This window comes from Teleopsis dalmanni, chromosome 2 (genome assembly GCF_002237135.1).
Source record: "Teleopsis dalmanni isolate 2A chromosome 2, ASM223713v2, whole genome shotgun sequence".
Lineage (NCBI taxonomy): Eukaryota > Metazoa > Arthropoda > Insecta > Diptera > Diopsidae > Teleopsis > Teleopsis dalmanni.
In genome coordinates this window covers 204,245,189-204,259,085 of record NC_051847.1, presented here as the reverse complement: position 1 = coordinate 204,259,085, position 13,897 = coordinate 204,245,189, and the positions used below count along the sequence as shown (strand labels likewise).

At 28.6% G+C, this 13,897-nt stretch overlaps 2 protein-coding genes across 5 annotated transcripts in view; both read left to right on the top strand.

Annotated features, from left to right (window-relative positions):
* Nucleotides 1-1,506: 1,506 nt before the first annotated feature.
* Nucleotides 1,507-4,488, top strand: LOC119686364. 4 transcript variants are annotated; one of them, XM_038100938.1, is made up of 3 exons: nucleotides 1,507-1,614; nucleotides 3,232-3,303; nucleotides 3,895-4,488. In XM_038100938.1, exons 2-3 carry the CDS (start codon nucleotides 3,250-3,252, stop codon nucleotides 4,330-4,332), a joined length of 492 nt encoding a protein of 163 aa, XP_037956866.1. In that variant the 5' UTR covers nucleotides 1,507-1,614; nucleotides 3,232-3,249; the 3' UTR covers nucleotides 4,333-4,488. The 4 variants fall into 4 exon arrangements, with proteins under 4 accessions (XP_037956866.1, XP_037956865.1, XP_037956864.1 ...); XM_038100937.1 differs by having other exon boundaries at nucleotides 3,227-3,303; XM_038100936.1 differs by having other exon boundaries at nucleotides 1,507-1,647.
* Nucleotides 4,489-12,269: 7,781 nt separating this feature from the next.
* The window catches only part of LOC119676605, a 2,493-nt gene continuing 865 nt past the window's right edge, over nucleotides 12,270-13,897 (top strand). Inside the window, exons 1-2 of the mRNA XM_038087850.1 lie at nucleotides 12,270-12,292; nucleotides 12,357-13,389. Of these exons, the coding sequence (XP_037943778.1) occupies nucleotides 12,270-12,292; nucleotides 12,357-13,389 (1,056 nt within the window). The remainder of the gene's footprint in view (nucleotides 12,293-12,356; nucleotides 13,390-13,897) is intronic.

Here is a 13,897-nt window from a genome sequence, read left to right as displayed (position 1 = left end):
CTTTCCTTATGACGCTATTATTTTCTCTTCTCTCTATCTATTATAAATGATAGCATTAAATTCTCTAATTTAATTTTGAACGGAAAAACGCAAAAACGCAATCATTGCACTTTAAACTTAAACGATTAATTATCAAGAAAGAAATCTATACCAATCTAAATCTATGTATCTAAACCAAATGCTTAAACATGAAATGCTAAAAATGACGTAAGATGAACTAAAACAAATTATATAAAATATTGTTTTTATATATTATTTTTTATTATAAATTCCTAGTTTTAAATTTTAATTAGTTTATTATTGGAATATATATCTTAAAACTAACTCTAGTAAACTTCTTTCCAATAGTTACAAATCTGAAGAAGAGTGTTCAGATGTGTTCCGTAAGGTGCTAACTCAGAAAAAATTTAAATATATTATGCGTTATATATAAAATATTATTAACATTAGCATAAAATGTATCTAATGTACAAAATATAAACACCACAATAAATGAAGAAGTGATTTAATATACGATACTATACACAGCGGAAAACAACATAATATGTTTCCACTGCAGCTAAAACTACTTATGATAACAAAATTAAGATTTTGTCATTTCCATTGGCATAAGCTGATTTATACACGTGAAATCCCTTGTTTGTTTATATTTTATACGTAAAACATATGATAAATATTTCAAATTTTAGTAAATTTTAGTGGGAAATTTATTTTTAAGGATTGTATATTGCATTTTTCGCCTTAAATCAGTTTATTTATTCATAACAAGCTATATGAAACCTCTTTGTATGATAAATTATTCTCATAAACGAACTTAGTAGGCAAAACTGTCTAAATGAGACAGCTGGAAATATGGTAAAATAACACAAATTCAATCCGATCAGCACCAAACAGTTTACACACAAAACCATGCCATGTAAAAGTTTTTGATATCAGCTGATATAATTTTTTTTTTAAGATCTTAGTTTTTTAAACAACAAAAATTCAATTGGCTTAAATGTTGCCACACTACGATTACGTCAACATAAATTATCGTACACATTAGGTCTGTTCCACGAGCTACTCGTAGTAAAACTCACGTAAAATACAAACTGAGAGCGTAACACAAATAAAGTGCCAAATTACTTTCTTTAAACAGATTTTCATGGAATAGCTTCATGTAAAATCTGGTGAGAACACCAGTAAATTCAAACCAAAACAGCTGATTCACTCATCAAAATAAATTTTACTTAAAATAAAACGTACGAGTAAAGTCTGTGTAGCATTTTCAAATTTCAACAGAGATGTTAAGCTCTCTCAGATGCTCTTACTTACTCGAAAATTTGCTAGTGGAACGCATTTGCGTACACACAGTGTTACTCAAAGTTACTCCGAATAGCTCATGAAACATACATGCTATAACATGTTTAAAGAATATGATTAGTATGGCAACTCTATTTTTTTGTGTTTTATGTCAATGATTTCTTTTCATTTTTATTTTATATTATTTTGCTTTCTACAGTCAAGAGTAAAAGTTTTTAAAACGGTGAATTGTAGTGTTTATGATTAAATATCGCAAACTAGAACTGTTTTTTTAAAATATAATCGACAGTGCTTCTAAATTATTAAAAAACGGTAAGGAAAAAGTTAAAGAATAAATGCAAGGAGGTAACTAATATAAAAATTTAATTAATAATAATTCGCAATATTTCTTTAGGATTTGTAAATTACATAGAGATATATAAGTAATCATTATTTGAAACCAACTTCATTAACTGTTCAGAGTTTTATCTTTTTTTACGCGACAGTCTTGTTGGTCACACATTTCGTAAATAAATCATTCTAATCCTTCTGGAGCACCACTATTGGACAACGAATTTTTAGTGAAATCACGTGTTTTGAGCATTGGTTTTTGATATGCCCAACGTTCAAATCACAAATACCTACATAAAAAATAACATCCTTAAATAATCACACCCAATAAAAATAACAACAAATACACCCGCCAGATGATAATGTAAGAATTGCTGTGATTATATTTGACATCATTGATACTTTTCACGTAAAATTTGTAGGGAAGGGAAGGGTTTTTTGCAATATTAAAATTTCATCTTTTAACGCCGGCTTATCCATACGGTTGTTTAATACTCCATATAATTTATATTTTTTTCGCTGATATCTGCTTTATCCCTTTTTGCATTTTGTTTTCGATTCTATCTCAATCTTGGAATTATAAGAGTACCCCAGTGTTCTGACAATTCGATTAAACTTTATCTGATGATATAAAACTATGTTAAAGGTATTGAATTCCATTATTGCTGGAAATATATGTTATAAGAACAACAATATATTCTTTAATCTTAACACGTAGAAGACCGTATTGAAAAATTTTATTTCACACATAGGGACGGCATTTTTTTTTTATTGTTAATTACCTATATTGATTTGATTAAAAAAAATCGTTTTGAAATAAGGTTATGGCGAAATAAGTAAGTCCGCTATATGCAGTATTTCACCGATGAACCGGCGAATAGAATACTGTACATAAATTAAATTTAAATCATGCAAACAGGTGTACAAGCGATCCCCAGGTAAAATATGTCGTGTGCCCACCCGTGAGCAAGCGGGCCGGTAATGTTGTTACAGAGTGACCCACCGGTGGGGCATGCGGTCTTTAACGTGTTAATAACTTGCAATCTTTTGTTGGCTTATTCATTTTATGACATATTTTTATAAAGACGGATAACAATTTTCAAAAATAATTCTTTCGACATCACTTTTATAGTGTCAGATTAATAATGTTACGTGCATATCTTGCAAAATCTTAATCCTTCATTGGATTTTATTCCCGACGCTAAAGCAATTTATTTTAGAATCACAATTTTAACCCAGATGCAAAAGATTGGTACAATATCTTTAGTCTACGGTATGCAGAAACACGTATTTTATTTCTTCAGGATTTCATTTACTTTTATAATTTATAATTTCTTTATAATTAAAATACATGCTGGGAAATACAGATATTAATTTATCTCCTATGATCACCTGAAAATTTTGCGTTGCTTTCCTACTGATTTTTATCTTCCTACGAATGGTTCTCCGTACCATCATCACTATTTATTATGTACACATTTCTTTAAAAAATATTAATTACAGCTTAAATTGTGTGATTAACCAAATTAAGTTATCAACACAAACGACATTAATTTTAAAAATATTTTAACTTTTATTGCCATTTTTCTGGTAGCGAAGGCTATTGACTCGTTTGAAATGCGTAGACGTAATTATTTGCAAAATAAACAGGGGAGGACGTTTCTAAAGAAGGTATGTAGAAATATATGCTTATGTCTTTTAAGAACGATGGTTTTCATTTTTACAAATACATAATTAATAAATAAAAACATAATACAGAACGTAAATACAGTTTATTAACTCATGTAGCCATAGTACCCGGGTACTTTTCCATAATTTTATAACTATAAAATTACAACTTTTGTAATTGACAATAACTTTAATCGATTGTCAAAATATCGAATTAAAATTTGTAACGCGAGTTATAGTCTGTTTTGTCAACCTCTCTGAGCTTAAAAACCGCCGCTTAGTATGTAAACACTTAATGATAATTCATTGTAATTGTAACTCTAATGGTATATTAAGAAATGTTAAATGTAATACTAAAGCTTTTAAAAGCAGTTTTTAAAACATGATTTATTTCATTTATTGTGAAATAACTTTTTAAATAAGACAGGTATACACTCTAAGTATATATATTAAAATTTGAGTATAAGTATATTTATATTTGAGCATATATATACTATAATAATATATATAGTATATACTACAGATTAATAAAAAATATATAAGAATTGATATATTTATTCATAGTTTTATTTAAATAATTCTTTGAATTCTTAGGGTAATAAGCACAGGCCACCAGCAGCAGGCGACTTCTTTCGAGTAATTTTTGAGAATTCAAAGGACTATGAAGTTAGAGTAACCTCTAGTAATCCACAAACAGAAGTTTGCGTAGTCGAAGTCTGTGGATTATTAACAGAGCACATAGTTAAGTTCCATCAGCTCTTAGATTCACGTGGAGATGCCGCCCGTCGTGAGCAGTGGTGCAATGCACCCACTATACAGCCTATCGTCACCACATCGGTTAACTGTTCAGAATGTGAAGTTGGGGATACAGTACGTGTCAAGTGTGAAGACAAGTTGGATTTTGAAGCTAAAGTTGAGAATATAGTGAAGGAAGGTGAACTTTATACAGTTCGGTTAATACACAACGATGAGGTTAAAACAGTTCCAGTAGATGAATTACTGCCGTGGATTCAGGATACAAAATTAGTATAAAAAGAAAATAATATTGAAGATATTTACAGAATTACATATATATTAAATTAAACACTTGATTTCGTATTAGCTATTCATCGCTTTTTTGGAATTGTATTAATTATTATACAACAACATTTTCTTATTAATTTGTGAAAATCTATTTAATAATATAAATAAAACTGTGCTCAATTCAAACTTTATAAAAAGCTTAACTTGATTTATTATATATATAAAGTAATTCATTAATTATTATGAAGAAAATCGTCATTTACTTCAAGCAATAGTATTAACAAAACTAAAGCCTTAACCAAATTTAGAAAAATCTATTAGAAATGTAGTATTTCTCAAACATTCATATTTATAAATATAAAAACAATTAAAAATACACATTAACATTTTTTAAGATTAGAAAGTTCTATAAATTATTAAGATATATTTTTTTAAAATAGTTATTAAAACGCAATTAGAGTGTTCTCTCATTAAAATTTGACTTTTCGCTGTACATTACAACAGAGAAGGCAAACCACTAAGCCCAAAAGCCACACTAAATAGAAAATAAGTGATGAATTCATTTTTCAAACTAATAATGTATTATTATTCCAAAGTAAAATCTCAGAACATTGCATTGTAGAACATCTCTACTGCATGGCTTCAAAACTCTGTGATATCCTATCTCATTATGATATCCTGTTTTAGCACAGCATATATATATTTTACATAAAAACGCAAAAATTAAGGTTAAAATTAAGTTATTTGTTTTATTTTTTCTTAAATATAATACACAACAATAAAAATATTATTTACACATTACAATAAATAAAATTGATTTTATAACTTAGAGTTAAAATATGTCTAGTTAATTTTTTATAATCAAGAGTTAAACTCAATCGTTTTTGAAGTCTAAAAAAATTGTGATATCAGTCTTTAAATGTTTACATCAGTATATGGTAGTAATGAAAGTAACGTTGCATTTTCATCAATTAGATTTATTTGTCCTCTTAGTTGAAGGTTTGCCCATTATTTTCCTTTGTGATTTCTTGTTAGCCGATAAAACACATTTTAATAATTTCTGCTTATATATCATCTCACGTGTCATTACTTTTAGATCATCCAAGCTGCATTCTCGTACATTCTTATATTTTGTGGATATAAGCTCATCCGTCAAATCGAGTTTTGTTCGATATAAACGCAATGGACGTATTTTCTTCTGTTTTAATTCCGATCGATGTTGGAACAATCTATATCCAATACTTGCTTTTCCACTTGCCATTTTGTATATGTAATTGTATGTCAGATTGAAATATACGACTCAATAGGTTGTAGTCCAAAATATGGTCTGCTACTTTGTATACGAGTAGATGTTGCAAATTACAATTCTAAATTGAAACTGATTAGTACCAGTAATATATGCCGATTTATATACCTTTCTGATTGTTTGTTACATTGTTGAATTGTTGCATCTTGTTTATCTAAAAATAATATTTTTGACAAATTATCTTTTGGTTGCACAAAACTCACAGGTAGTGAAGGAATGTTTTGATGATGCTTTATTACTTTTGAATGCAGGTACTATGAACTATTATTTCATTCTCTTAAATTGTTGTTATTTATATATTTTTTATTATATTATTCCATTATTTTAATTTATTTTATTTTCGTTTATAGAAATGCTATTCGTAATACAGTTATTGTACGATTTTGTAAACAATATATGGAATTCAAATATTGTATTGTATTTGTTTGAGTTTATGAATTGAGTTCACTTGGTAACTCTAATCAACAACTTTTTATTAAACTCAAAACAACAAATAAATATTTTTATTGTCCAGATCTCAGAAAACAATTTTCATTATTATCGAAACACATCATCTATACGAATATTTCCATATAAGGTACCGTATTAAACAATTTGAACAGTGATAAGCATAATACAATCTATATTTAAACAGTCTATTTTATAAATGGTATAAATGGTATACTTATCTTTAGTATGTAATCATATCTGTAACTGTGTGTTTTCTAATTATATCTGATTTTTACTCTATATTTGAATAAAGTAATGTCCTAAATTACTCTAAAGCTCTACTGTAATTACTACATCGGTCAGTATATATGATCTTATTTTTGATCTGCATATGAATAAAGTATATCCTTACTCTGAGACTTACTCTCATGACCAATATTCCGATTAGAAGTTACATGGTAGTGTTTGCGCACAATAAATTTAACTCGAAATCATAACGAGTAATCTATATTACTTTTCCTAATTAAAATATGACTTACCAGTCAACATACGGGTATATTATTGTAATATATGTCCACCGAGACTAACTGTCATACTGAGTAAAGGATATGTGATTTGTTCAAGAAGAAATTTCTTTAATATGTAATATCTTCATATAATTGTTACTCCTAAGAAAACTTTCAATACATCTAACATCTGAACAAAGCGTCGTTAACATAAATTTTTTGACATACTATATTTCTTTTAAGTTGTCCTATGTGATATCCTATCTTATTATGATATCCTGTTTTAGCACAGCATATATATATTTTACATAAAAACGCAAAAATTAAGGATAAAATTAAGTTATTTGTTTTATTTTTTCTTAAATATAATACACAACAATAAAAATATTATTTACACATTACAATAAATACAATTGATTTTATAACTTAGAGTTAAAATATGTCTAGTTAATTTTTTATAATCAAGAGTTACACTCAATCGTTTTTGAAGTCTAAAAAAATTGTGATATCAGTCTTTAAATGTTTACATCAGTATATGGTAGTAATGAAAGTAACGTTGCATTTTCATCAATTAGATTTATTTGTCCTCTTAGTTGAAGGTTTGCCCATTATTTTCCTTTGTGATTTCTTGTTAGCCGATAAAACACATTTTAATAATTTCTGCGTATATATCATCTCACGTGTCATTACTTTTAGATCATCCAAGCTGCATTCTCGTACATTCTTATATTTTGTGGATATAAGCTCATCCGTCAAATCGAGTTTTGTTCGATATAAACGCAATGGACGTATTTTCTTCTATTTTAATTCCGATCGATGTTGGAACAATCTATATCCAATACTTGCTTTTCCACTTGCCATTTTGTATATGTAATTGTATATCAGATTGAAGTATACGATTCAATAGGTTGTAGTCCAAAATATGTTCTGCTACTTTGTATACGAGTAGATGTTGCAAATTACAATTCTAAATTGAAACTGATAAGTACCAGTAATATATGCCGATTTATATACCTTTCTGATTGTTTGTTACATTGTTGAATTGTTGCATCTTGTTTATCTAAAAATAATATTTTTGACAAATTATCTTTTGGTTGCACAAAACTCACAGGTAGTGAAGAAATGTTTTGATGATGCTTTATTACTTTTGAACGCAGGTACTATGAACTATTATTTCATTCTCTTAAATTGTTGTTAATTATGTATTTTTTATTATATTATTCCATTATTTTAATTTATTTTATTTTTGTTTCATAGAAATGCTATTCGTAATACAGTTATTGTACGATTTTGTAAACAATATATGGATTTCAAATATTTTATTGTATTTGTTTGAGTTTATGAATTGAGTTCACTTGGTAACTCTAATCAACAACTTTTTATTAAACTCAAAACAACAAATAAATATTTTTATTTTCCAGATCTCAGAAAACAATTTTCATTATTATCGAAACACATCATCTATACGGATATTTCCATATAAGGTACCGTATTAAACAATTTGAATAGTGATAAGCATAATAGAATCTATATTTAAAAAGTCTATTTTAATTGGTATAAATGGTATTCAAAAATATTGGACATATTGATAAAGCTTCTGATATTGTTTGTTGATGATGAGACTTATCTTTAGTATGTAATCATATCTGTAACTGTGTGTTTTCTAATTATATCTGATTTTTACTCTATATTTGAATAAAGTAATGTCCTAAATTACTCTAAAGCTCTACTGTAATTACTACATCGGTCAGTATATATGATCTTATTTTTGATCTGCATATGAATAAAGTATATCCTTACTCTGAGACTTACTCTCATGACCAATATTCCGATTAGAAGTTACATGGTAGTGTTTGCGCACAATAAATTTAACTCGAAATCATAACGAGTAATCTATATTAGTTTTCCTAATTAAAATATGACTTATCAGTCAACATACGGGTATATTATTGTAATATATTTCCACCGAGACTAACTGTCATACTGAGTAAAGGATATGTGATTTGTTCAAGAAGAAATTTCTTTAATATGTAATATCTTCATATAATTTTTACTCCTAAGAAAACTTTCAATACATCTAACATCTGAACAAAGCGTAGTTAACATAACTTTTGTGACATACTATATTCCTTTTAAGTTGTCCTATGTGATATCCTATCTCATTATGATATCCTGTTTTAGCACAGCATATATATATTTTACATAAAAACGCAAAAATTAAGGTTAAAATTAAGTTATTTGTTTTATTTTTTCTTAAATATAATACACAACAATAAAAATATTATTTACACATTACAATAAATAAAATTGATTTTATAACTTAGAGTTAAAATATGTCTAGTTAATTTTTTATAATCAAGAGCTAAACTCAATCGTTTTTGAAGTCTAAAAAAATTGTGATATCAGTCTTTAAATGTTTACATCAGTATATGGTAGTAATGAAAGTAACGTTGCATTTTCATCAATTAGATTTATTTGTCCTCTTCGTTGAAGGTTTGCCCATTATTTTCCTTTGTGATTTCTTGTTAGCCGATAAAACACATTTTAATAATTTCTGCTTATATATCATCTCACGTGTCATTACTTTTAGATCATCCAAGCTGCATTCTCGTACATTCTTATATTTTGTGGATATAAGCTCATCCGTCAAATCGAGTTTTGTTCGATATAAACGCAATGGACGTATTTTCTTCTGTTTTAATTCCGATCGATGTTGGAACAATCTATATCCAATACTTGCTTTTCCACTTGCCATTTTGTATATGTAATTGTATATCAGATTGAAGTATACGATTCAATAGGTTGTAGTCCAAAATATGTTCTGCTACTTTGTATACGAGTAGATGTTGCAAATTACAATTCTAAATTGAAACTGATTAGCACCAGTAATATATGCCGATTTATATACCTTTCTGATTGTTTGTTACATTGTTGAATTGTTGCATCTTGTTTATCTAAAAATAATATTTTTGACAAATTATCTTTTGGTTGCACAAAACTCACAGGTAGTGAAGAAATGTTTTGATGATGCTTTATTACTTTTGAACGCAGGTACTATGAACTATTATTTCATTCTCTTAAATTGTTGTTATTTATATATTTTTTATTATATTATTCCATTATTTTAATTTATTTTATTTTTGTTTATAGAAATGCTATTCGTAATACAGTTATTGTACGATTTTGTAAACAATATATGGAATTCAAATATTGTATTGTATTTGTTTGAGTTTATGAATTGAGTTCACTTGGTAACTCTAATCAACAACTTTTTATTAAACTCAAAACAACAAATAAATATTTTTATTGTCCAGATCTCAGAAAACAATTTTCATTATTATCGAAACACATCATCTATACGGATATTTCCATATAAGGTACCGTATTAAACAATTTGAATAGTGATAAGCATAATAGAATCTATATTTAAAAAGTCTATTTTAATTGGTATAAATGGTATTCAAAAATATTGGACATATTGATAAAGCTTCTGATATTGTTTGTTGATGATGAGACTTATCTTTAGTATGTAATCATATCTGTAACTGTGTGTTTTCTAATTATATCTGATTTTTACTCTATATTTGAATAAAGTAATGTCCTAAATTACTCTAAAGCTCTACTGTAATTACTACATCGGTCAGTATATATGATCTTATTTTTGATCTGCATATGAATAAAGTATATCCTTACTCTGAGACTTACTCTCATGACCAATATTCCGATTAGAAGTTACATGGTAGTGTTTGCGCACAATAAATTTAACTCGAAATCATAACGAGTAATCTATATTAGTTTTCCTAATTAAAATATGACTTATCAGTCAACATACGGGTATATTATTGTAATATATGTCCACCGAGACTAACTGTCATACTGAGTAAAGGATATGTGATTTGTTCAAGAAGAAATTTCTTTAATATGTAATATCTTCATATAATTTTTACTCCTAAGAAAACTTTCAATACATCTAACATCTGAACAAAGCGTAGTTAACATAACTTTTGTGACATACTATATTCCTTTTAAGTTGTCCTATGTGATATCCTATCTCATTATGATATCCTGTTTTAGCACAGCATATATATATTTTACATAAAAACGCAAAAATTAAGGTTAAAATTAAGTTATTTGTTTTATTTTTTCTTAAATATAATACACAACAATAAAAATATTATTTACACATTACAATAAATAAAATTGATTTTATAACTTAGAGTTAAAATATGTCTAGTTAATTTTTTATAATCAAGAGCTAAACTCAATCGTTTTTGAAGTCTAAAAAAATTGTGATATCAGTCTTTAAATGTTTACATCAGTATATGGTAGTAATGAAAGTAACGTTGCATTTTCATCAATTAGATTTATTTGTCCTCTTCGTTGAAGGTTTGCCCATTATTTTCCTTTGTGATTTCTTGTTAGCCGATAAAACACATTTTAATAATTTCTGCTTATATATCATCTCACGTGTCATTACTTTTAGATCATCCAAGCTGCATTCTCGTACATTCTTATATTTTGTGGATATAAGCTCATCCGTCAAATCGAGTTTTGTTCGATATAAACGCAATGGACGTATTTTCTTCTGTTTTAATTCCGATCGATGTTGGAACAATCTATATCCAATACTTGCTTTTCCACTTGCCATTTTGTATATGTAATTGTATATCAGATTGAAGTATACGATTCAATAGGTTGTAGTCCAAAATATGTTCTGCTACTTTGTATACGAGTAGATGTTGCAAATTACAATTCTAAATTGAAACTGATAAGTACCAGTAATATATGCCGATTTATATACCTTTCTGATTGTTTGTTACATTGTTGAATTGTTGCATCTTGTTTATCTAAAAATAATATTTTTGACAAATTATCTTTTGGTTGCACAAAACTCACAGGTAGTGAAGAAATGTTTTGATGATGCTTTATTACTTTTGAACGCAGGTACTATGAACTATTATTTCATTCTCTTAAATTGTTGTTAATTATGTATTTTTTATTATATTATTCCATTATTTTAATTTATTTTATTTTTGTTTCATAGATATGCTATTCGTAATACAGTTATTGTACGATTTTGTAAACAATATATGGAATTCAAATATTTTATTGTATTTGCTTGAGTTTATGAATTGAGTTCACTTGGTAACTCTAATCAACAACTTTTTATTAAACTCAAAACAACAAATAAATATTTTTATTTTCCAGTTCTCAGAAAACAATTTTCATTATTATCGAAACACATCATCTATACGGATATTTCCATATAAGGTACCGTATTAAACAATTTGAATAGTGATAAGCATAATAGAATCTATATTTAAAAAGTCTATTTTAATTGGTATAAATGGTATTCAAAAATATTGGACATATTGATAAAGCTTCTGATATTGTTTGTTGATGATGAGACTTATCTTTAGTATGTAATCATATCTGTAACTGTGTGTTTTCTAATTATATCTGATTTTTACTCTATATTTGAATAAAGTAATGTCCTAAATTACTCTAAAGCTCTACTGTAATTACTACATCGGTCAGTATATATGATCTTATTTTTGATCTGCATATGAATAAAGTATATCCTTACTCTGAGACTTACTCTCATGACCAATATTCCGATTAGAAGTTACATGGTAGTGTTTGCGCACAATAAATTTAACTCGAAATCATAACGAGTAATCTATATTAGTTTTCCTAATTAAAATATGACTTATCAGTCAACATACGGGTATATTATTGTAATATATATTATCAATAAATCCAACCAAAACAGAACTAGTGCTCTTTTCTAGGAAATATAAAATTCCGGAATTCACACTACCTATCCTAGGAGGTCAAACTCTGACTCTGAATGATAAAGCCAAATATTTAGGTCTTATAATTGACAGAAAACTGAATTGGGGACCAAATGTTGTTGCACGTACCCAAAAAGCTATGGTTGCCTTTTACTGTTGTAGAGGCGCTATAGGCAAAAGATGGGGACTCTCACCGAAGTCCATTTTATGGATATATAATGTGGTGGTAAAACCAATTCTCTTGTATGGAGTGTTATTTTGGAGAAATACTCTGAATAGGTCAACACTATGCAAGAAATTGGAAAAGGTTCAAAGGACTGCACTGATGACATTAAGCGGAGCGTTAAAATCAACGCCGTCACTTGCCCTGAATGTTATCTTCAATATCTTACCTATCGACATCGCGGCGAAAGGCGAGGTAGCTGGGGCAGCTTTACGTATAAGAGAACTAGGAATTGGAAGCAGTTGTGGATGGATGCAAGATTCCATCCTCAGAGAAATTGATTTCATTCCGGATATAACAGACTACTGTACTACAATTACAATTGTGGACAGAAATCTTGAATTATTTATTCCTTCTAGGGAGACATGGGAAAACTACTCTGTAAAGAGTGATAATCGCCTTAACTTCTTTACAGACGGCTCAAAGTTAGATGGACAAGTAGGAGGAGGAGTATACTGCCCTGAACTAGATCTCAGTATGAGTTTCAGGCTACCGGATCACTGCAGCGTTTTTCAAGCTGAAGTATCTGCTATATTGGAAGTTTCAGATTGGCTGAAACACAATGTCTCCTCCGTTAAATTTATAAACATATTTACTGACAGCCAGGCAGCTATAAAATCCTTAAACTCGTCGACCTTCAACTCGAGGTTAGTACTGAATTGTCTCACATCACTTATGGTGATGGCTGAATATTTTCGGATACGAATTATTTGGGTCCCTGGACATAGGGACATCCAAGGCAACTGTATAGCAGATGAATTAGCAAGACATGGTACGACAGCACAAATTCTTCTGGAAAAAGAAAGTGTGGGTATACCAATTGCTTCTTGTCGGCACCGAATAAAATTATGGACATACCAAATGTTTGAAAGAAGATGGTCAACAGTAACCAACTGCATAAAAACCAAGGAAATTTTGGCCAAAAATAAGTAAGAAAAGATCGGGGGAATTAATCAATCTATCCCGAGCAAATTTATCCAGGATAGTGGGAATTATTACGGGACACTGCCCGTTGGGAGGACATGCCGTGAGACTCAACATCAGGACCTCCTTACATTGTAGACATTGCATGGAGGATGATGAAGAGGAATCACCAACACACCTTCTGCTACAGTGTCCTGCCTTCGCAAGACATAGACTATCCTACTTAGGGTCGCACTTTTTCTATTCATTAAGAGAGCTAGATTCTATTTCCATAGCTCGTGTCAATGGCTTTGTAGCCAATACCAAGTGGTTATAGGGACAGGTGTCAAATTCTTAGGGTATCACAATGGACCTCATGGTCTAAGTGTGTCTTCGGACGGCCCCAGTAACC